The following is a 24,711-nucleotide window of genomic DNA, read 5'->3' as shown; positions in this document are numbered from 1 at the left end:
AGGGAGTTACGATCAAAATACTGTTTGTTTTTTTTTGTGCTTTAAGTGGAAGTTTACAAATCAAGTAGGTCTCTCATACAAAAATTTATATACACCTTGCTATATACTCCTAGTTGCTCTCCCCTTAATGAGACAGCACACTCCTTCCTTCCACTCTCTATTTTCATGTCCATTTAGCCAGCTTCTGAGTCCCTCTGCCCTCACATCTCCTCTCCAGACAGGAGCTGCCCACATAGTCTCATGTGTCTACTTGATCCAAGCAGCTCATTCCTCACCAGTATCATTTTCTATCCCATAGTCCAGTCTAATCCCTGTCTGAAGAATTGGTTTTAGGAATGGTTCCTGTCTTGGGCTAACAGAAGGTCTGGGGACCATGACCTCTGGGGTCCTTCTAGTCTCTGTCAGACCATTAAGACTGGTCTTTTTATGAGAATTTGAGGTCTGCATCCCCCTGTTCTCCTGCTCCCTCAGGGGTTCTCTGTTGTGTTCCCTGTCAGGGCAGTCATTGGTTGTAGCTGGGCACCATCTAGTTCTTCTGGTCTCAGGCTGATGTAGTCTCTGGCTTATGTGGCCCTTTCTGTCTCTTGGGCTCATAATTACCTTGTGTCTTTGGTGTTCTTTTTTCTCCTTGGCTCCAGGTAGGTTGAGACCAATTGATGCATCTTAGATAGCCATGTGCTAGCGTTTAAGACCCCAGACGCCACTCTCCAAAGTGGGATGCAGAATGTTTTCTTAATAGATTTTATTATGCCAATTGACCTAGATGCCCTCTAAAACCATGGTCCTCAAACCCCTGCCCCGGCTATGCTGGCCTTTGAAGCATTCAGTTTATTCAGGAAACTTCTCTGCTTTTAGTTTAGTCTAGTTGTGCTGACCTCTCCTGTATTGTGTGTTGCCTTTCCCTTCACCTAAAATAGTTCTTATCTACTATCTAATTAGTGAATACCCCCTCCCGCCCTCCCTTCCCCCTCTCGTAACCATCAAAGAATATTTTCTTCTCTGTTTAAACTATTTCTCAAGATTTTATAATAGTGGTCTCATACAGTATTTGTCCTTTTGCAACTGACTAATTTCACTCAACATAATGCCTTCCAGATTTCTCCATATTATGAAATGTTTTACGGATTCATTATTGCTCTTTATCGATGACTATACCATAACTTATTTACCCATTCATCTGTCGATGCGCACCTTAGTTGCTTCCATCTTTTTGCTATCGTAAACAGTGCTGGGTGTGCACATATCTGTTCATGTAAAGGGTCTTATTTCTCTGGGATATATTCCAAGGAGTGGAATTGCTGAATCGTACGGTAGTTCTATTTCTAGCTTTTTAAGGAAGTGCCAAATCAGTTTTCAAAGTGGCTGTACCATTTTACATTCCCACCAGCAGTGAAAATACTGTGTTTTTAAAGTGATCTGAAATAATTGTTTTCTCTATCTGCTTATGGCACGAATTTGACATACCATTAGATTAACTTTTTCCCACGTGTTTTTCATTTTTTAACAATTTTTTTAATTTGTGTTTTTTTCCTTTTTGTAACTTAAATCTTAATTTAAGTTCCCCAGTATCTGTGTACTGTCTTACCCTTCACCTAAGTTACCACTTATCTAAGACAAGCATTTCCTGCCATTTTTCATTTCAAATACCTACATTATAGCCTAGTCCTACCTAACACTTGAAGTGGATTAAATGGAAAATGGGTAAAAAGCTTGTCCATCCATCCATGTCCTGTTTTTCTGCCACAGTATGTGGCCCCAAGTCTACAAAATTCATCTTTCTCCAAAACTTTTGAAACATTAGTCCAAACCCCCTAACCAGGCATTCAAGGCCCATGAGGATATGCCCCTTTCTGACCTTTCCTGCTCACATCTACCACCCCACAGCACACACTCTACCTTCCAGTCACGCCAAATGACTTGCGGTTACCTAAACATGCCACACTTTTCCACAAATTTATAGCTCTGCAGATACTCTTCTCTGTTAGAAATACTTTTTTCTCTTTGGGCTGCCTAGCAAACTCCTACTAATTCCTAAGACTGAGCTCCAATAGCACTTGTTTTGTGATAGTCCTTGGTTCTTTTCTCAGTATATCTTGTACATACCTTCAATATTTACCACACTGGTATTAGATGGTTTGGTTTGCTTGTATGTCCCAGAACCACTACCAATGATTAGCACCTGAGTCTTATTCATACCTGCATCTTCAATGACTACATGTGCCACATACCTGCCACATAATGTGTGCTATCCATATACACAGGTCTGGCTCTTTTAGTGTATGTTTAAATGTTAAAATACTTAAACAAAGCTCAAAAAAAGTGAATGTTTTCAAAACATTAAAGGTTGAAAATATGGATAGATATTACATCCAATTGGTTGTAAAATCCAGAGGGAGAATTGATTCAACTGATACACAGCTAGAAGCTACCTTTCCCTAAAATGACAACTTCGGGGGGGGAAAGTTTTAAACTGCTCTCTTAACTGTAATAAAAATTTATTATTGTAACGTACTCCAGAATGAATGGCTGACCATGACTAAGTTTACCCATTACCATCAAGTCGATTCTAACTCATAGCAACACTGCAGGACAGAGAAGAACTGCCCCACAGAGTTTCCAAGGCTATAATCTTCACAGAAGTAGACTGCCACATCTTTTTCCTGTAGAGCAGCTGATGTGTTTGAACCGCTGACCTTTCGGTTAGCAGCCGAGCACTTAACCACTGTGCTACCAGAGCTCCTTATGACTAAGTATGCAAAATAAGATGTATCAAGCCCAAGCGTTTCCTCAATTTTGTAAAAAGAAAATATCCTTTCAAATGACAAATCTGTTCTGCAGTTTTAAACATAAACGCAGCCTCTTCGGATGTGGCTTAAGCTGTAGGCGCACAGGACCAAAGATGCAGCAGACCCGGGACCTGGAGCAGCTCGGAGGTGGTGAACAAAAAATGGGAAGGAAACGGAACAGAAAGAGTAAAAAAGTCAAAGAGGCAGAACCTGAAGAATTTGTGGTGGAAAAAGTGCTGGATCGACGTGTAGTGAATGGGAAGGTGGAGTATTTTCTGAAGTGGAAGGGATTCACAGATGCTGCTAATACTTGGGAACCTGAAGGAAATTTAGATTGTCCAAAATTAATTGAAGCATTTCTTAATTCTCAAAAAGCTGGCAAAGAAAAAGATGGTACAAAAAGAAAATCTTTATTTGACAGCGAATGTAATGACGGCAAATCTAAGAAGAAAAGGGATGCTGCTGACAAACCAAGAGGCTTTGCCAGAGGTCTTGATCCTAAACAAATAATTGGTGCCACAGACAGCAGTGGAGAATTATCGTTTCTCATGAAGTGGAAAGGTTCAGATGAGGCAGACTCGGTGCCAGCAAAAGAGGCAAACATGAAGTGCCCTCAAATTGTAATTGCATTTTATGAAGAGAGACTAGCTTGGCATTCTTGTCTAGTAGATGAAGCTCAATAATTGTGTTGCTTTTTATATATTTACATATATATAAAATCTGGGTCTTGGTTTTTTGATTTATTAGTGTGAAGAATAACTACATTCTAATGGAAATCAAGTTTGACATGTTTGTTTTGAAGTAGTACTGGGAGTTGTTGAAGTTTTTTGGGTTTTGCTGCTGTTGTTTTATTGTATCAATAGCACTGGTTACTTTGAACAAATAAATAAAAGCTTTCTGCAGTTGCTCCATTTATCAGAAAAGAACATTTGATACCATGGTATATTATTTCCTCTGCATTAGAGAATAGCTTTTCTAAATATTGGAAAAATTTACATAGTCGTTACTGAATCAGAACTTGTGTTCAACCCATGATGTATGCCTAAGGACCATTCTGGGTTTTTTGTTTGTTCTTGTGTGTGTACATAAATACATCTGTAAATTTTATTTTATTTTATATTCACCAAAAACAAAACTAAAGAAAAATGGTATTTTACAACCATGGGTAAGTCCATGTTGTTTCAGGGCTGCTATCCTTATGAGCAATTCAAGAAACAGATCCCCTCAAGTTAAACTGAAAAAAGTTTTGAAGCCATAGTTTTCAAATCAAATGATCCTGTAATTAATTGGACAATTTAAAATATCTGTACCGAAATTCATATCTATATAGTCATATAAGTGAAGCCGTTTATTTGCAAAATTTCCTGAGAGGAAAATCTTATCACTACTAAAAACCTCCCCACCCAGGTAAGAAAACTAGACAAATAATGATATATTTTAATAAGCCAGGCAAGGCTTAGTTAAACGGGCATTTGTTCCTTCTAGAGAGCCATTCCTTTACAGAAAGTTGAAATCCCTGTGCTCTATTGACTAAAGGTCGTGATTCATGGAGTGTCTAAGACCTTGCTGGTGAAAACGTAATAAAGATGGTTAGAAATGTTGCAGATTAGGACCTGCTAGCATAAATGGGTGAACAAACCTGTAATCTAAATTACTGACCTACATGTTTTTCTTTACACCAACCCATTCCTTATGTGTAGGTTCAATCTCCTCAGTAGCTGGGTTACTGGTTCAGTTGAAGCCAGAAAAAACAACTTCGAAGTAATCAGAATGTTAATCCAATTGTACATTGTTTACTTTCTTGTAAATAATGGTGAACAGTGGTCAATAAATAGTTTTACATTCCTTTCCAAAAAAAAAAACATAAACGCATTTACAAAGGGAACAAACTGGTGTGAAATGCATGACTGGTTGTCATTTTGCATTAATATTTTTTGTTGGCACTCACCGTTACAGGCTTTTCAGCTTTTATCATCATCAAAGGGGTAAATCACGGATTCATTCTCCAACGCAAGCAAAATCTTAACCATATGGTACATCTTTCCCATACAATGCATATAGTTAAATCATTTTCACAGCAGAATATTAATAGTTCTATACTTAGTTCAAAGATAAGTTTTTATAAAAAATAATCAAAAACTCCAAATGCGTCTAATATCAAAAAAAATTCAGCAAATACATGAGCCTCACTATTTGACAATGAGGACAGACTAAGTATTTTTAAAAACTGTAATAAACTGAAAATCAGAAATTAAAATAAAAATATTAAATTGATTTTATGTCATCTTTAAAGTCACTTTACTCTCAATAGTTGAGTGCTATATGTCATGAAGTAGAAAAATCAAATTCTCAGTCACCTTCTTTTTTTCCTTCTCTCTGAATCTTTTTTAAATTATCCTAATCTTCTCTTCCTGTTATATATTCAGCAGCAGGTTAAGCCAAAGGCATTTCATGGGGCTGAAAAGATATAATGGCCAAGGTGGTGCAGTGGTTAAGAGCTACGGCTGCTAACCAGAAGGTCAGCAGTTTAAATCTACCAGCCGCTCCTTGGAAAATCCTATGAGGGCATAGCTACTCTGTCCTATAGGGTTGCTATAAGTCAGAATCAACAGCAACGGGGTTTGGTTTTTTTTTTGGTTGGTTACTGTTAAACAAAATGGAGAAGAATTTGACTCTTGTTCTGACACAAAATTTAGAAGTCATGCACATGGATAATGTCCATTTTTCTTTCTTTTTATTTTACCAACACCCTCATTCCTCCAAGTCTAAAAAAAGAAAAAAAAAATCTAAATGTTCGATTTCTCCTTTTTGCTTCAGTACTTAGGTATTCACCTGACAATTTGAGAACTATTTCTCAGACAGGCAGTTAGTGGTAAAATGAGTAACTGAAGGATTCCTACCTTGTTTTAAGTTTTTCTAACCCCATTATAAAAGCAAATAATACCTAATATTTATTTAGTGTTGGCTTTGTTCCAAGCACTCACAACAACCCAGTGATATAAACACTAATATCCTCAGCTTACAAATGAAGAGACTAAGGTTTAGGAAAAATAAGTAAATTATACAACATCACACAGAAGGTAAGTTACAGAGTTGGCATTCAAACCCAACTCTGACTGAAACCATGCTGTTAACCCTGATTCTACTGTCTCCCATTAGGAAAATGAACCATAGTTTGCCATTCTATTTTACAACATAAACGTTCCTGTCTAGTTGATTCCGACTCATAGCAACCCTATGGGACAGGGTAGAACTGCCCCATAGAGTTCCTAAGGAGCACCTCGTGGATTCAAACTGCTGACCTTCTGGTAAGCAACCATAGCTCTTAACCACTATGCCACCAGAGTTTCCATTTTTTAATATAGCTTCCTTGAACACAATAGCAAAAAAAATAGGATTTGGCTACACTCACTCATTTATTAATTTACTCAGTAGTTCTCCGTGTGTCACCCTGCCCTATGGCAGTTGCTGATGGTTGGCTCCCCAGTGGCTAGTCCTCTTTTCCTCATTACTAGCAAAATCCCAATTACGTCACTTGGTGAAAGCTTGGTCCCCTCCTCATCCCACAGGGTAAATCTTGTTTAGGTGAAGGCAGTTGTGGTGGTCTTGTTGTCCTCACCAGTGACAGGGTCAGGAACGGGCACGTGATGTTCTCCTGGCCACTGAGAAGTGAAGGGATCTCTGCTGAAGGGCTTCAAGGAAGCTTTCTCTTAGTCTTAGAAAGAGACTCAAGACAGGGACATTCCTTTTTTTTTTTTTTCTTTTTTTTTTGCCTCTTGACCTTGCAAGGTGAGGAGAAGATACCTGGAACTATAAGCAGCCCATCTTGAGACCATGAGGAAACCAACATAAGAGCAAAGGAAACCCACTGAGAGTGGAAAGACAGAAGAACTTGGGAATTTAAGGGCATTGTCAACCCCTGAATTAACCAAGCCTAGAACCATCCCACCTTCATATGCCTGGTTATATGAAATAACAAACTTGGATTGTTTAAGCCACTTTTAGTTTAGCTGTGCGTTCTATTACACCAACAGCCAAAGGACCCTAACTGATACAAATGTTTATCAAAAATTACACTGAAGAAAAAAAAGTGAGGCAAAAAAAAAAAAAAAAAGACCAGACCAACTGGTCTGACAGAGACTGGAGAAGCCCTGAGAGTATGGCTCCCAAACAACCTTTTAGCTCAGTAATGAAGTCACTCCTGAGGTTCACCCTTCAGCCAAAGATTAGACAGGCCCATAAAACAAAATGAGATTAAATGGACACACCAGCCCAGGGGCAACAATGAGAAGGCACGAGGGGACAGGAAAGCTGGTAATGGGGAACCTAAGGTTGAAAAGGTAAGAGTGTTGATGTGTTGTGGGGTTGGCAACCAATGCCACAAAACAATACATATATTAATTGCTTAATGGGCAGCTAGTCTGCTCTGTAAACCTTCATCTAAAGTACAATAAAAAAAAGTGAGAGACAATCTAGGATAGCATTCTTCAAAAAAAAAAGACAAAGTGTATCTTTAGTTCAAAAAACCAGTTGCATAATTATAGAACAATGAAAAGCTAACTTAACGGTAGTTCAAATAACAAAGACCTAGGTGCTTTACTAGGGAGTCTCTGGGTGGTACAAACAGTTAAGCACTTGACTACTAGCGGAAAGGCTGGTGGTTTAAACCCACCCAGAGATGCATCAGAAGACAGGCCCGGTAACCTACTTCTGAACGGTCGCAGCCTTGAAAACCCTATGAAGCAGTTCTACTCTGCACACATGGGGTTGTCATGTGTCAGAATCAACTGGAGAGCAGGAACAACAGGTGCCGTACTGGTGGATGCAAGGTAACCCAACATCATGACATGGCTGAGAAAAATGTACAGTCACTTTGGATAACATTATTAGAAGTAGAGGCTCAAGATCATGGTGGCATAGTCTTACAAAGTTCAGCACTCATTGTCATATTTCTGGAAGAAATTAGGCATACAAAATTAAAAGGGACATTGGAAAACGGAGGAGTATCCAAAGGAGGGTTATCAGGAGGGTAAAAGATAAGAGTGACCATATAATCTGAGGACAGGCTGAAGGAATTACAAATGCACAGTTTGGAAAAGGGAAGACTAAAAGGAGCACGATGGCTATTTTCGAGGGTCCGTCTAGAAAAGAAAGACTGGATTTCTTCTCATTGCTTGAGAAAAAGAAATCAGAAGGAACAGCTGGTTTAGAAGGTAGATTTTGGCTTAAAACAAGCAATTTTCTAAACATTAAAGTCAAATAGGAAAGTTTATTTTCACTAAGATGAAATAAAGACTGAGTGAACATCCATCAGGGCCATTCTAGAACAGTATTTCCCAGAAAGTAGGATGTACTCAGGAGACAGTGGTGATTCAGTAGCATAATTCTCGCTTTCCAAGCAGGAAACTCGTGTTTGATTCCTGGCCAATGCACCTCATATGCAGCTACCACCATCTGTCAACAGATGCTTGTGTGTTGCTATAATGGTGAACAAGTTTTAATACAGCTTCCAGACTAAGATGGACTAGGAAGAAAGGTATGGCAATCTACATTTTCACTGCCCAAAAATCAGTCAATGAAAACCCTATGGAGTACAACAGTCCTATCCACAACTGATCGTGGAATGGTGCAGAGCCGGGAAATATTTTGTTCCATGTGCGTGGGGTCACCGTGAGTTGGGGGCCAACTTGACAGCAGCTAACAACAAATAATACACTCACCATTAATTGTATATGAGGTGATTTTAAGTGGTACATACATCTATTTTATATACATATGCATATTACACACATTTACTTTATACATGTATTTATATGTACATATATTGATATATATACACTTCAATGTACATTACACACAAATAAATGTACATATTAAACTAGCCATCAAACCTATGGGTTCATGAATATTATTGTTTTAGGACTGCACTAAGCTAGGGGCACAGTGAGCAAATCCCACCTTTGCTAAGTGCGTGGTAAGAATCAACATGCATCCAATTCCCAAAGTGTGAAAATGGATCCAGTCCTCACCTTCCTATTTCTCCATCCTCATCACCAGTCACTCATGTGGCATACTGTCTCTCCAACCCTAGACACTCAGAACTGGGTCAGAGCTCACAAGTTACACGGATACCATCTTTCAGTCCAGCTGCCCGTGCAATATTTCTCGGACCCTAGCCATGCAGAGCTAGGTCAGAGCTCACACATTATTGGAAGGACACCTTCCTTTAGACTGCCAAACAGACAGGTGTCAGTTCCTGCTGGCTCTCACTGACTCTCTGGGTTCATTAATTTGCTGGAACAACTCACAGAATCTCAGTTAACTATACTATGCTTACAGCTAGAACTTTATTACAAATAAAATGGATGCAAATGAAGAAAAACATACAGTGAAATCTGGGAGGGGTCATAGCATGGAACTTTCATGTCCCAAAGAGGGATGTGTTATACTCTCCTGTGGATGGTCACCAACCAGGAAGCTCATCTGAGCTTTAGGGCTCAGAGCTCTTATCAGCATCACAATGTGGCCATGATAGATTACATCATGTCTCATGAGCCTTAGACAACAACAGACCCCCAAGTGGTCCTTCTGGGTCTGGTCAACCCCTATTCATTAGCCTCAGGTGTTGGTACAACTTGAAAAATTAAAGAACAAAGGGCAAATTGCTTCCTGCAAGGTGATTCACACCCCACATGGATAAAGTAGCAATTAAAGTAGATTTAGAAAAAAACATTAATTATACTACAAGTAGTACAAGGAAATGACAAAAATCATGAAGATACCATAAAAATATCTGAATTCTGGTCATGATGCTCTGACGGGTTTCTTGCATTGAACATGCTAAAGCTAAAGCTCCTCCTTTACCAAAGCTGTGTTAATATTCAGAGAGTCTCTGAAAATATGATAAGCTTTAACTATGTTTATTCAAACAGCTTTCACGGTAAGATTAGTTATGTGAGTGTTCCAGACATCATTTTATGGCTACAGTTATTAAAAGTCAGTACTTCTAAGATTGTTACTAAAAAAAAAAAAAAAAAAAAAAAAAACTTTTTTTTTTTGTTGCTTTTAGTAACAAAAAAAAATTTTTTTTTTTTTTTTTTTTAGTAACAATCTTAGAAATACTGACTTTTAATAACTGTAGCCATAAAATGATGTCTGGAACACTCACATAACTAATCTTTAATCACAAAAGACAAATATTCTCACACATTGCGGTTATTGTCATGCGTGGTTGAGTGCATTTCGACTCATAGTGACCCTCTAGGACAGAGAAGAACTGCCCCAAAGAGTTTCCAAGGCTGTAACCTTTATGGGAGTGGATCACCAGGTCTTTTCTCCCACAGAGCAGCTGGTAGCTTCGGCTACCGCCTTTGGGTTAACAGCCAAGATTTTAACCATTGTGGCACCAGGGCTCCATTTCTTGCATTTAATAAGCATTTACTGAGGGCCTTTTATGGGCAAGGCACTACGGTAGACACAAATTTGAAAAAAAGTTTGAAAGTTTTCATTGGAAGGATCTACTGCTAGCTTAAAAAAAAGGTGTTAAAATATGTAAGATAAAACACTAGGAAAGAGGAGAGGCAGGGCCAAGACAGCAGAGTAGTCAGATGCTTCCAGCAGTCCCTCGTACGACAAAGACCCAAAGAAACAAGTGAATCTATTATACGTAACAAGCTAGGAGCCCTAAACATCAAAGGCAAAGTTGGGGAATCGGACTGAGCAGTAAAGGGAGGGAGAGACAGTTCAGATGCAGCAAGGATATTGCCTGACCAGTCCTGGTGAGAATCAGAACGCTGCAGGCTGGAGTGGCTGGCACAGGCAGTGAGGCAAGCAGTGGCATTTGGGATGCATTACTGACATCAGGAGAGACTGACTGACAGTAGGTCTACTCAACCCTCCAGAATCAGTGAAAAGAGGCGGTCAATCAGCAAAAAATAAGTATACGTGCCTAACCTACCCCGTGAATCAAAAAACACCCATCTGGGAAGAACCTCTCTCAGATTTACCTGCTCCCTCCCCACTCTGCACCGGATCCAGGCCAGCTTCAGCGACTGCCTCTTCCCCTGGGCTGGAAGTATGACCTGTCACATGCCCTGAGCCATTCTCCCAGCCTTGGAGAAGGAACAAATTAACAAACAGGAAAAAATAATCTGCCAGCTCCCCTAAGCAAGGAAATCAGGGCAGGCACAACTCCTTTGCCTTGGCACAGGCATAAGGGATCCATGGACTTTGAACGCCTTTCTCCCCTGCACAGACCTGTGTGGGCCCACTTCAACAGTGCATTAGCACATTACACATTAGCACATCACAACATTACATATCACAAAAGGGTATATACCTGAAGCTTAACTTCAACTGTATCAGCCATATGGTGGAATAGCAGGTTTGTGACATTTGACCATTCTGCCCATTAAGCAGGGTCCTCACCTGCCCACATGAGGGGCCTGAGGACTTGTGGCTCCATCCACACCGCCTAGCGACCTACAACAGGGGTCCAAGAATAAGTGGTGCCTCCCAGACCTCAAAGCCAACAGCATTGGGTGCCCACAGCCCAGCTACAAAACTTACCCACCCATGCACTCTATGGAACAAAGATGTGCTTTTCTCCCAGACACTCTGGGACAGCCGTCAACCCCCTGCCTTGTTCAGTGAGTGATTCCCTACTGCAGCCAGATACCTGTGCCTACTCCAATCACCCTGCCCATCTAGGACTGCAGGTGAAAGCCTGCACCACACACTTGAAGACCAATGGCCTTGACACCTCAGCTGAATCCCTACAAGAAAAGAAAATGGACTCCTGGGTTCACATTCCTAGTAACAGACTTAACCACCTGGTGACAGGACATTAGAGCTTCAAGAGTGCCAATGATCAAAAAGCTCACATGAGAAGCCTATTTGGGCATATCAAAATGAGAAGCTAGGACACAGTGAGCACACATAAAATAAATAAATATAATAACTTATTGATGGCTCGGAAACTACTTGATCATGTACAGGCAGACCATGACAGCTTCAGCAAGCTCCCAAAACAAAGAATAAAGAAATCTTCCAGAGGAAGAAAACTTCTTGGAATTATCAGAGGTAGAACACAAAAGATTAATATACAGAACTCTTTAAGAGATCATCAACCCTGGTGGTGTACTGGTTAAGTGGAACAGCTGCCAACCGTAAGGTCAGCAGCTCAAATCCACCAGGCACTCCTTGGAAACTTTTTGGGGCAGTTCTACCCTGTCCTACCGGGTCACTATGAGCTGGAATGGCAGCAGGCTTAAGAGGCTAGAAAGGAGACCAGCCAAAACCCAGACCAAGCCAAGGAACACTCAGACAAAGCAACAGAAGAACATAGGAAAGTTACGCTGCAAGAATTCATAGAGAGACAGCAAACAGAAATCCAGAAGATTAATAATAAAATTTCAGAATTAGACAACTCAATAGAAAGTCATAGGAGCAGAATTGAGGCAATGGAAGTCAGAATTAGTGAGACAGAAGATAAAACACTTGACAAGAACTTATTTGAGGAAAAATCAGACAAAAGAATTTTTTAAAATGAAACCTTAAGAATTACGTGGGACTCTATCATGAGTAATAACCTACGAGTGATTGGAGTACCTTATTAACACGGAGGGATAACAGAAAATACAGAGAAAACTGTCGAAGATTTGTTGGCAGAAAACTTCCCTGATATTATGAAAGATGAGATCTATCCAAGATGTTCATCGAACTCCACACAAGGTAGATCCCAAAAGAAAGTCACCTAGAAATATAATTAAACCTGCCAAAACCAAAGATAAAGACAGAATTTTAAGACCAGCTAGGGATAAACAAAAAGTCATCTACAAAGGACAGTCCATAAGACTAAGCTGGGACTACTCAGCAGAAACCATGCAGGCAAGAAGACTATGGGATGAAGGAAAAAAAATTGCCAGCCGAATTATATATCCAGCAAAACTGTCTCTCAAATATGATGGTGAATTTAGGGCATTTCCAGATAAACAGAAGTTTAGGAAATTTTTAAGAACCAAACCAAATTACAAGAACTACTAAAGGCAGTCCTCTGGTTAGAAAATCAATAACATTGGTAACAACCCAAGACTAGCACACAGGACAGGGCAACCGGATATAAACCCAGATAGGGGAGTCACAAGAATAAGTCAAAGCTAAAACACTGAAAACAGGGAAATACAGACATCAACAGGTAAAAGAAAATATTAAAACAAAAAAGAGGGGCTAAAAAATGTAGTTACAGATCTTTCATATGCACAGGTAGTCAAGGTGATATGAAGAAATAAATGATTGGTTTAAACTTAGAAAAGAAGGGGGTAAATATTAAGTTAACCACTAAGGAAACTAACAATCCTACACATCAAAATAAAAAACCAGAAAAACATAAAGACTCAGCAAATACAAAATCAACAACAATGAAAAAGAGGAAAAGACAATAAAGAAAAACTACTCAGCACCAAAAATTAAGTGGAACAAAGAAACTGTAAACAACACAAAAAAACAGACATCAAAATGACAGCACTAAACTTATACCTATTGATAATTATGCCAAACGTAAATAACTAAATACACCATTAAAGAGACAGAGAGTGGCAGAATGGATTAAAAAAACACTATCCGTCTACATGCTGCTTACAAGAGACTCACGTAAGACTTAAAGACACAAGCAAACTAAAACTCAAGGGATGGAAAAAAAATATATCAAGCAAAGAACAACCAAAAAAGAGCAGAAGTGGCAATACTGATCTCTGAAAAAACAGACTTTAAAGTAAAATCCACCAAAAAGGATAAGGAAGGATACTATACAATGATTAAAGGGTCAATACACCAGGAGAAGAGAACCATAATAAATATATACATACCAATGACAAGGCTGCAAAATACATAAAACGAACTCTAACAGCACTGAAAAGAGAGATAGACAGAGCAACAACTATAGTACGAGACTTCAACATACCACTTTTGAAGGACAGACCATCCAGAAAGAAGTTCAATAAAGACACAAAAGATCTAAATGCCACAATCAACCAACTTGATCTCACAGACATATACAGAACACTCCATCGAACAGCAACCAAGTATACTTTCTTTTCCAACACACATGGAACACTCTACAAAATAGAACACATATTAGGCCATAAAAAAAGCCGTAACAGAATCCAAAGCCTCCAAATATTATAAATCATCTTTTCTGACCATAAAGCCATAAAAGTAGAAATCGGTAACAGAAAAAGTAAGGAAAAAAAAAATCAAACACATGTAAACTGAACAACACCTTTTTCAAAAACTACAGGGTTATAGAAAAAATTAAGGATGGAATAAAGAAATTTACAGAATCAAATGAGAATGAAAACAATCCTACCAGAACCTTTGGGACATAGCAAAAGCAGTGCTCAGAGGTCAATTTATAGCAATAAATGCACACATCCAAAAAGAAGAAAGGACCAAAATCAAAACATTAACCCTACAACTCAAATGAATAGAAAGAGAGCAGCAAAGAAGCTCTCAGGCACCAGAAGAAAGCAAATAATAAAAATCTGAGCAGAATTAAATAAAATAGAAAAACAACTGAAAGAGTTAACCAGACCAAAAGCTGGTTATTTGAAAAGATCAACAAAATTGATAAACCATTAGCCAAACTGACAAAAGAAAAACAGGAGAGGAAGCAAATAACCTGAATAAGAAATGAGATGGGGCGATACCACAACAGACCCACCTGAAATTAAAAGAAATGTAACAGAATACTCTGAAAAATTGTACTCTAACAAATTTGAAAACCTAGAGGAAACAAATTTCTAGAAACACGCTACCTACCTAAACTAACACAAACAGAGCCAGAACAACTAAACAAAACCATAACAAAAGAAGAGACTGAAAAGGTAATTTAAAAACTCCCAACAAAAAAAAAAAAACCCTGGCTCTGATGGATTCACTGGAGAATTCTACCAAAATATTAGAGAAGAGTTAAAATCACTACTAATACAGGTATTTTAAAGCATAGAAAAAGATGGAACACCCCCAAACTCATTCTATGAAGCCAGCATAACCCTGATACCAAAACAAGGTAAAGATACCACAAAAAAAGAAAATTACAGACCAATATCCCTCAAGAACTGAGATGCAAAAATCCTCGACAAAATTCTAGCCAATACAATTCAACAACACATCAAAAAACAAGTCACCATGACCAAGTGAGATTCATACCAGGTATGCAGGAATGGTTCGACATTAGAAAATCAGTCAATATAATCCATCATATAAATAAAACGAAAGACAAGAACCACATGATCTTATCAATTGATGCAGAAAAGGCATCTGACAAAATCCAACACCCATTCATGATCAAAACTCTCAGCAAAATAGAAACAGAAGGGAAATTCTCCAACATAATAAAGGGCATTTATACAAAGCCAACAGCCAACATCATCCTAAATGGAGAGAGTCTGAAAGCATTCCCCTTGAGAACGGGAACCAGACAAGGATGCCCTTTATCACCACTCTTATTCAACATTGTGCTGGAGGTCCTAGCCAGAGCAATTAGGATAGAAAAAGAAATAAAGGACATCCAAATTGGTAAGTAAGAAGTAAAAGTATCTCTATTTGCAGATGATATGATCCTATACACAGAAAACGCCAAAGAATCCATAAGAAAACTACCGCAACTAGTAGAAGATTTCAGCAAAGTCTCAGGATACAAGACAAACATACAAAAATCAGCTGGATTCCTCTACATCAACAAAGGGAACTTCAAAAAGGAAATCACCAAATCAATACTATTTACAATAACCCCCCACAAGACAAAATACTTAGGAATAAATATAACCAGGAACGTAAAAGACCTATACAAAGAAAATTACAAGACACTACTGCAAGAAACCAAAAGAAACCCACGTAAGTGGCAAAACACACCTTGCTCATGCATAGGAAGACTCAACATTGTGAAAATGTCTATTCTACTCAAATCGATCTACACATACAATGCATTCCCGATCCAAATTCCAACGGCATTTTTTTAAAGAGATGGAGAAACAAATCACTAACTTTATATGGAAAAGGAAGAGGACCCATGTAAGTAAAGCATTACTGAAAAAGAAGAATAAAGTAGGAGGCCTCACACTACCTGATTTTAGAACCTATTATACCACGGTAGTCAAAACGGCCTGGTGCTGGTACAACGACAGATACATAGACCAATGGAACAGAACTGAGAATCCAGACACAAATTTATTCACCCATGAGCAACTGATATTTAACAAATGCCCCAAATCCCTTAATTGGGGAAAAGACAGTCTCTTTAACAAATGGTGCTGGCATAACTGGATGTCCATCTGAAAAAAAAATGAAACAAGACCCATACTTCATACCATGTACAAAAACTAACTCAAAATGGATCAAAGACCTAAACATAAAATCCAAAACGATAAAGATCATGGAAGAAAAACAGGGACAACACTAGGAGCCCTAATACCTGGCATAAACAGAATACAAAACATTACTAATAATGCACAAACACGAGAAGAGAAACTAGATAACTGGGAGCTGTAAAAATCAAACACTTACGCTCATCAAAAGACTTCACCAAAAGAGTAAAAAGATTACCTACAGACTGGGATAAAATTTTTGGCTACAACAAATCTGATCAGCGTTTAATCTCTAAAATCTACAAGATACTGCAGAACTTCAACCACAAAAAGACAAATAACCCAATTAAAAATGAGCAAAGGATATGAACAGGCATTTCACCAAAGAAGACATTCAGGCGACTAACAGATAGATGAGGATATGCTCGTGATCATTAACTATTACACAAAAAACCAAACCCACTGCTATTAAGGCAATTTTGACTCATAGCAGCCCTACATGACAGAGTAGAACTGCTCCATAGTTTCCAAGGAGCACCTGGTAGATTTGAACTACTGACCTTTTGGTTAGCAGCCGTAGCTCTTAACCACTACGCCACCAGGTTTTCCATTTGCCATTAGAGAAAATGCAAATCAAAACTACAGTGAGATACCATCTCACCCCAACAAGGCTAGCATTAATCCAAAAAACACAAAATAATAAATGTTGGAAAGGTTATAGGGAGACTGGAACACTTAAACACTGCTGGTGGGAATGTAAAATGGTACAACCACTTTGGAAATTGATTTGGCACTTCCTTACAAAGCTAGAAATAAAAGTACCATCTGATTCAGCAATTCCACTCCTTAGAATATATCCTAGAGAAATAAGAGGCGTCACACGAATAGATATATGCACACCCATGTTCACTGCAGCACTGTTTACAGTAGCAAAAAGATGGAAACAACCTAGGTGCCCATCAACAGATGAATGGATAAACAAGTTATGGTATATTGATACAATGGAATACTATGCAACGATAAAGAACAACAATGAATCTGCAAAACAACTCATAACATGGATGAATACGAAAGGCATTATGCTAAGTGAAATTAGTCAGTGGCAAAAGGATCAATATTGTATGAGACCACTATCATAAGAACTCAAGAAAAGGTTTAAACACAGAAGACAACATTCTTTCATAACTATGAGGGTGGGGAGGGAGGAACAAGGATATTCACTGACTAGATAGTAGATAAGAAAATTATCTTCGGTGAACAGAAGGACAACACACAATACATGGGAAGTTAGCACAACTGGAGTAAATCAAAAGCTAAGAAGTTCCTAAAAGCAACCAAACACTTCGAGGGACGGAGTAGCAGGAGCGGGGGCCTGGGGCCATGGTGTCTGGGGACATCTACGTCAGTTGGCATAACAAAGTTTATTAAGAAAATGTTCTGCATCCCATTTTGGTGAGTGGTGTCTGGGGTCTTAAAAGCTAATAAGCGGCCATCTAAAATGCAGCAATTGGTTCCAACCCACCTGAGCAAAGGAGAAGGAGAACACCAAAGACACAAGAAAAATTTTAGCCGAAGAGACAGAAAGGGCCACATAAACAAGTGACTCCATCTGTCTGAGACCAGAGGAACCAGATGATGCCCAGCTACCATCAATGACCGTCCTGACAGGGAACACAACTGAGAGTCCCTGATAGCAGGAGAAAAAAATGGGGCAAAGAACTCAAATTCTAGTAAAAAGACCAGACTTAATGGTCTGACTGAGATTGGAGAGACCCCAGAAAACATGGCCCCAGCCTCTTTGTTAGCCCAGAACTGAAGCCATTCCCGAGCTCTTCAGACAAAAATTAGACTGGACTATGAGACATAAAATGATACTCATGAAGAGAGCGCTTCTTAGCTCAAGTAGATACTTGAGACTAAATGAGCAGCTCCTGTCCGGTGGCAAGATGAAAAGGCAAAAAGGGACAAGAAGTGGTTGAATGGACACGGGAAATCCAGGGTTGAAAGGAGGAGTGTGCTGTCACATTATAGGGAGAGCAACTAGGGTCACATAAAAATGTGTGTATAAATTTTTGTATGAGGAACTAACTTAAACTGTAAACTTTCACTTAAAGCACAATTAAAAATAAAAAAAGAACAACACTATGAGCCAAATAAAACACATCTGCACACACATACACACACAGTCACACACACAAAACACTAGGAAAGAATGTCTTTACCATCACGTTCATTAAAAAAAAAAGTGTATGTTTTAATATAACTCAAGCCCAAACACTCTTGAAGCAACACATACACACACAAAAAAATTTAGGCATATGAACCAGATTTAGATTTAAAATCTTTTCATAAGCACTGCCTAATATTTAGTACTTGATGCTCTTGCTCCAATGTATTCTGAGACTCCTCAGGCATCTTAAGTCAGCCCTAAAGACAAGTTTGTGCCGTTCCTGTGAAATGTCCGCCTACTCTGCCTTCAGGCACTGTACAGCAGGCATGATCTTACAGCACCGAGAAAGCGATGGGCGTCTCTGGAGGAAAAGATGCCACAAAGTAATACTGGCAGACGTTCTTCCTGACAAATGAGAAGCCTGACCTTTTCTTTCCCAGCTCCTTAGGCCATGAAGTACTTTGTTTGAATAATCAAATAATAAGTGACACAGAACATACACAATACCCTAAAGAAACTAAATAAAGTTTCAGCTCTTGTCCCCTGAACGCATGCCCCTGTCTCTAAGTGGATTTCATCCAAAGTTTCCGAAAGAAAAATAACCAGCCCGGAGATATTCCCTTCCTACCTCCTGGCTGTGTTCTTTGTAGACTTGCAGCGGCCCTGTGGCTTTGGCTGTGTCCCAGAGCTGCAGCGAGCCATCACCACTGCAGGTGACGAGGACATGTTCGTTGTTCTCACTCCAGGTTACATCAAACAAACCATCACTCCAGTCAAAGCTACACCAGGGAAATTAAAAAAATATATATATATATACACACACACATATATATCTCCCTACTTACACAGACAGCTGACGAAAAGAGTAATGATCATCATTTTACAGCTTATCAATTTTTTATAGCTTATCGAATATTTTAACAAATTATCCCATATGATCTTCACAGCTAGGGAGATAAGCAGAGCAGCTGCTTAACAGATGCAGAAAGAAGTTCAGAGAGGTTGAAGGACTAGTCCCAGGTCATGGAGTTAGAAAGCTGCAGAGCTAGATTAAAATCTGGTCTCCTGATTATAAATACGGCACTACTTACACAAGGCCATGCTGCCACACCTGGGCGTTCACTGGCTTCTGTGGTTTATATGATGGGCCAGCAAGAACATCAAAATACTAATTAAGGCTAATGATTTCAATTTTTCCCACAAATCTTTCACCTGAGCTATGAGCAGGGAATTATTTTCTGATGAAATTTCCTTTCCATTTTCTACCTTTAACTACGACTGATGGAACTGTTAATGGGTTCAACAGTCACACAGACAAGACAGGCATAGAAAAAAGAAAGGAAAAGAGGGTCTGGATAAGCTGTGAAATGGTCAATTAGTTCCTGACTGAGTAAAGCAAAACTACATTGAGAAGACAGCATAGTTAATGTCATACAGTACACTAACTAGTTCACACTTTTACGAGGTTTAAATTTTAAAACGTATAAATAGGCACTAAGAGACGAAAGTTTTAGAAAAGTGACATAATCATAATTTAATGGCAGAGATAAGTTCTTTACTACGCAAATGCTCAAGTTTCTTTTATATTGCAAATTAAAGCATTTTACTGATTGAAGATTTAAAACTTAGTTCTATTAAGGCATTATGAACAGCAGAGAATTACAGAAGTTTAATAATTAGAGCCGCCTTACCTTCTAAAAAGCCTAAGCCCAGATTCATTTTGATCCAGTACTAGTAGGGTTCCACAACCTAAGGAGGAAAAAAAATCATCAATGTCATGCCGCTGAACACTAATCTACCAAGGAACCATCTAAGGTGAAGGAGGTATCCGGCACTTAATTTTACTACCACAACTCTCTCCCGTAAGTTATCAGGAGCATGTATACAAAAGGACTGGATTGTACTCTCCATTTCTGTCTTTCTAGCTTGTGCTTTAATCATTAAACAGGCAAATTACCATTTCATCTGTGATTGACATCCAGACAGTCCTGACGGGAAGGTGAAATACTTGAGAGTCTACTCTGCTTCTGAAGTCCCTGGGTGGTACAAACGGTTAATGTGCTGGGCTGCTAATCAAAAGGTAGGCCATTCAAATATCCCGAGGTGCCAAAGGCCTGGCAATCTACTTCCGAAAAATCAGGCACTGAAAACCGCACAGAGCACAGTTCTTTTCTGACACACATGGGTCGCCATGAGTCGGAACTGACTTGATGATAACTGGTTTGGTTTTTGTTTTGTTTTTTGTTTTACTCTGTGGCCAGGCATCATGCCAAGCACACAACCTTCCCAAGGAGGTGTTATTATCTCTGTTTACAGACGAGAAACCCGAGACTTACAAACTCTAGGGATTGTACTCCTTCAACTGCATCACCTTGCCTTATCAGTTAATCTAAAATACATCACCATTTCTATCTTGTTAAAAACTATGAATGTGGAAAGACCCGGTGGAATTTACCACACAGTTGATGAGAAAGTGCTGAAGGCAATGTTAATATCAGTTATCTAGCAAAGACAAATTATTTCACTAAAAGGATTAATGTATATTTTTAAGTTATAATTCATTTTATAGATTGGAGCCCTGGTGACCATGTGTTTAAGAATTCAGCTGCTAAACAAAACGTCGGCAGTTCTAATCCAGCATCCGCTCCTTGGAAACCCTAGTTTCCAAGTTCTACTCTGGGCCATAGGGTCGCTATGAGCCAGAATCCAAAGCAATGGATTTTTTTAGAGAGGAAAACTTTTAAAACATAACTCATTTTTTCTAATACCAATTCCTTTTAATGGTTTTTTTTTTAAAGGATTTAAAGTATCTTTACAAACTCATGGTGCTTAATACTTCAACCTAATTGATGAACATCTATTGAAATTCTGAATGGACAAACATTAAGGTGAATGGTGAAAATACCGAATGCAAATATTTCTTTTTTCTGCTATAGGACCAAACAAAAACTACTACTGAGAGCAGACATTATGTAATGACTTCATATAGCCTCAGCATGTAAATAATCGCTAGGATATGAATTTTTTAAAAAATTCAGAATCAAGAATGCACCCACGAGTTTCCATCTAGCCCACGGCTAGAGGCAATTAACTTGAATCTCTAACAACTGCCTAGCGAATATGTGGAACAACCAAAGTTAAGGCCAGAACTTCATAAATATCATGAAGACACTTGTGGGAGAAACCTTCAAGCGCTGCGCCGAAGCATCCTTCTTACGGACAGCACACACGTTTCCACGCAGTGCTCGAGTGCAGATTGTGGGAAATGTGTAGCAAACACTGGGACGGCCCTGCGACGGTCTTCCAGGTCCTGTTGGTCCCGCTGCACCAGATCGGAAGAGCCACACAGGCTCGCTCCGCTTTCCGCAAGGCAGAGGGCACCTGGGCCTGTGTCAGCTGCGGTGGAGTTAGTTCTGTCTTAAGGAAGGATATGGGCTACCAGGCTACTTTTATATCCTACGTCCACACTGTAAGTGGAAAAGAGGACACACATTATCTCCAGACCGACTCCCCACGCTTGACAACTGAGAACACGGAGCAGACCAGCCTCTCCTCCTCCCCCTAGCGTTCATCTGTGACACGCTCTACCATGGGAAGCGCTTTCCGACCCCAGAAGAAGCCGGCACCCGGCGAGCGCTGCGCTTCCTCTGCCACGGCCGGGATCTCACAGACCCGGACGCGCGAGGCGCGCAGCGCGACTGGCCCCGACCCGCCCGGCGGTGCGCCCGGCCTCACCCGCGATGCCGTAGTGCTGGGCGGCGGCGCAGGCCAGGCGGTCCGGCAGGTACGGGGAGAACTCGGCCGCGTAGCCGTGGCGGCCGGGCACCCGCAGCGTCCGCGCCGCGCCGACGCCCACCGCGCTCATGCTGCCCGCCACCTCCCAGCCTCGCCACCCCGGGCCGCGGAAGCAGTTTCTAGTAGGAGGCGGCCGCTGCCGAGACTCGCTAAGTTAGAGAGACCCTGGAAGACGAGGCGGAAGTGGGAAACCCAGTGCCCGGAACTCTAGATTCTGATTGGTCCGCAGAGCAAAGGGCGTTGACTCCGACGGAGCCCATTTTGGTTTGGGGCAAAACAAAAGGCTGATTTCTGCTTGTTGTAATTATGCAGACTCACAGGATCGTGATTCCAGGGTTGGGTGGTGATTTGGGGAAGTTTTGGTTTTGCCTATCAGCCACCATGACAAGGATGTCTGATTTTTATTAATTTACTGAGCTTCTGAAAGACCGGCAGCTCTGAGAATTTTCCTGAAGATTTAAAAATTAGGCAAAACCAAAAACCCGCTGCCATCCAGTCGATTCTGACTCCTAGCGACCCTATAGAGCAGAGTAGAACTACCTCATAGAGTTTCCAAGGAGTGTCTGGTGGATTCAAACTGCTGACCTTTTGGTTAGCAGCAATAGCCCTTAACCACTAGGCAACCAGGGTTTCCTACCATAGACATGTTGTTCAAAATCCCAGAGGGTACAGCTAGGAAATCTGTATTTTAACAAACACCTCTGGGTGAATCTAGTATACTGTCTAATGTTTGAGGACTTCTGGCCTAGTTGATGGTAGGAAGAAAAACACATTTGGGGAGAAGTGCTCAGTACTGACGGGCACTTTCGGCAACAAGAAGCAAACAGTTATGATTACTGGGAGAATATGCTCCAGAAAAAGAAAGCTGGGATTGTTAAAGAGTTTAAAAAGAGGTATCATTCCTGCATGTGAGGGCATTGGTGGTTCAGAGGTAGAACTTCTGCCGTCCATGTAGCTGAGCCGGTTAGATTCCCAGTCAATGCACCTGTAGGGTAATGCTGTTCAGCTATATGCACCCCTCCCTAATGAAATCAGCTTTGCTCTTCCCGGAAGAGGCATGCTGGGGATGAATTTGGGATGGATTTAGGTTAAGGTACAAGGCCGAGAGCGGCATGACTGAGCCAGCGGCCAAGGCCAAAGAATGCCTTAGCAACAAGAAGGAAAACATCTGGGCCTGGACGTGAAGTCCCTGGGAACACTGACTGCCCAAGGACATGGGAGAAAACAATGAGCCTTGGTCCCAGCTGGAATGGTATGTAGGTTTGGGTCTCTTGCTAGGTGGTTGCGGAAAATGCTCCAGCCAGCCACCACTGGAGAGCAGCTGCTTGCCCGTGTAAGTTTCCCTGAACGTATGAATCTGGAAAGGGCTATGTGTCAGTTCTTCGGACTACCTGCCAGGATGCACAGTGAGGGTCTTTCCTTGCTGGGGCTGTCCCCCGACAGCACCTGTAACACAACCACCACCTGTCTGTCAGTGGAGGTTTAAGTATGTCAGTGGAGCACTAAGAGAGTAAAACAGTGCCACTTCACTTACATCCCCCATGTGCCGTGTTTTCAAAAGGTGGCACAAAATGACTTGTAAACTCCTAAATCAGTGTCAACATGAAGGCTACTGTGACACAGTTTTTCAGACACAGACAAGTTAAATTCCAATTTAAACTACACCATCCTGATGGAATAAAGGCAAAGCAGGAGCACACGGGTTCTTTGAACTCACGATAACAGAGAAAGACCACCAAGTTAAACATCTACCCAGCCATGAATGCCTGCACCTGCAAATGAAAAGGGTCTAATCAACTGGTTTTGGAATGTTCCTTCTAGGAGTAGCCTCTACACATGAAAAGGTTGGAGAGGATGCAGCTAGTGTGACCATTTTATGTAATGTTTTAATCATAATGAAATCTTCAACATTAGGTGGAATACTTCTACGAGCTCAAGAAGGGTTTTAATTTCATTTAAGAAAGTTAAAGGCTGGAATATCTTACCATGCCAGAAAGTAAGGAAGTGCACACACACCAGAAAATAATAATGAAGAATGTCGAAAGGACCTAGAAGCCTGCTGGAGGGACCTCCTCCTGGCAAATCTGGGCCATTTAAAATATTGATAAGTACAGATGATAACCTATTGAATAAAACAAGAATCAATGGAATTATATGAATAAGTGAATAGTAGGACAGAAAGCAATGTTTTTCCTTACTGTAGGATTCCTGTTAATAAAGGTAGAGGAAATGATGATTGTTTGGCAATCACCATAGTAATATTATTTTAGGAAAGAATCATTATTGGCTGTTAAAACTAGCAGGAGAAAGTACGAAGAAAAAGTCTCAAAGTGTCTCCTTACATGATCCTTATTAGTTGTTGTTATTGTTAGCTGCTCTACCACTGACTCATGGAGACCCATGCACAATGAAACGAAACACTGCCTATTCCTGCATCATCCCCAAGATCGGTTGCAGATTGGACCATTGTGACCCATAGGATTTCCATTGCCTGATATTCAGAAGTAGATCACCAGGCCTGTTGGTCTAGAAGCTCCACTGAAACCTGTTCAGCATCGTAGCAACATGCAAGCCTCCACTAATAGGTGTTTGTTAC

General features: G+C 40.2%; 2 protein-coding genes across 2 annotated transcripts in view; one reads left to right on the top strand and one right to left on the bottom strand.

Annotated features, from left to right (window-relative positions):
• The window catches only part of PEX7 (peroxisomal biogenesis factor 7), a 115,299-nt gene extending 92,984 nt beyond the window's left edge, over positions 1–22,315 (bottom strand). Inside the window, exons 1-3 of the mRNA XM_049901899.1 lie at positions 22,056–22,315; positions 20,012–20,069; positions 18,949–19,099 (exon numbers count right to left, since the gene is read on the bottom strand). Of these exons, the coding sequence (XP_049757856.1) occupies positions 18,949–19,099; positions 20,012–20,069; positions 22,056–22,185 (339 nt within the window). The 5' untranslated portion in view covers positions 22,186–22,315. The remainder of the gene's footprint in view (positions 1–18,948; positions 19,100–20,011; positions 20,070–22,055) is intronic.
• On the top strand, positions 2,948–3,469 carry LOC126085994 (chromobox protein homolog 3-like). The gene has a single exon (XM_049901925.1). The coding sequence runs from the start codon at positions 2,948–2,950 to the stop codon at positions 3,467–3,469; it is 522 nt and encodes a 173-aa protein (XP_049757882.1).
• Positions 22,316–24,711: the final 2,396 nt, after the last annotated feature.

Source organism: Elephas maximus, chromosome 1, assembly GCF_024166365.1.
Source record: "Elephas maximus indicus isolate mEleMax1 chromosome 1, mEleMax1 primary haplotype, whole genome shotgun sequence".
Lineage (NCBI taxonomy): Eukaryota > Metazoa > Chordata > Mammalia > Proboscidea > Elephantidae > Elephas > Elephas maximus.
This window is presented reverse-complemented; position numbering and strand designations above follow the sequence as displayed.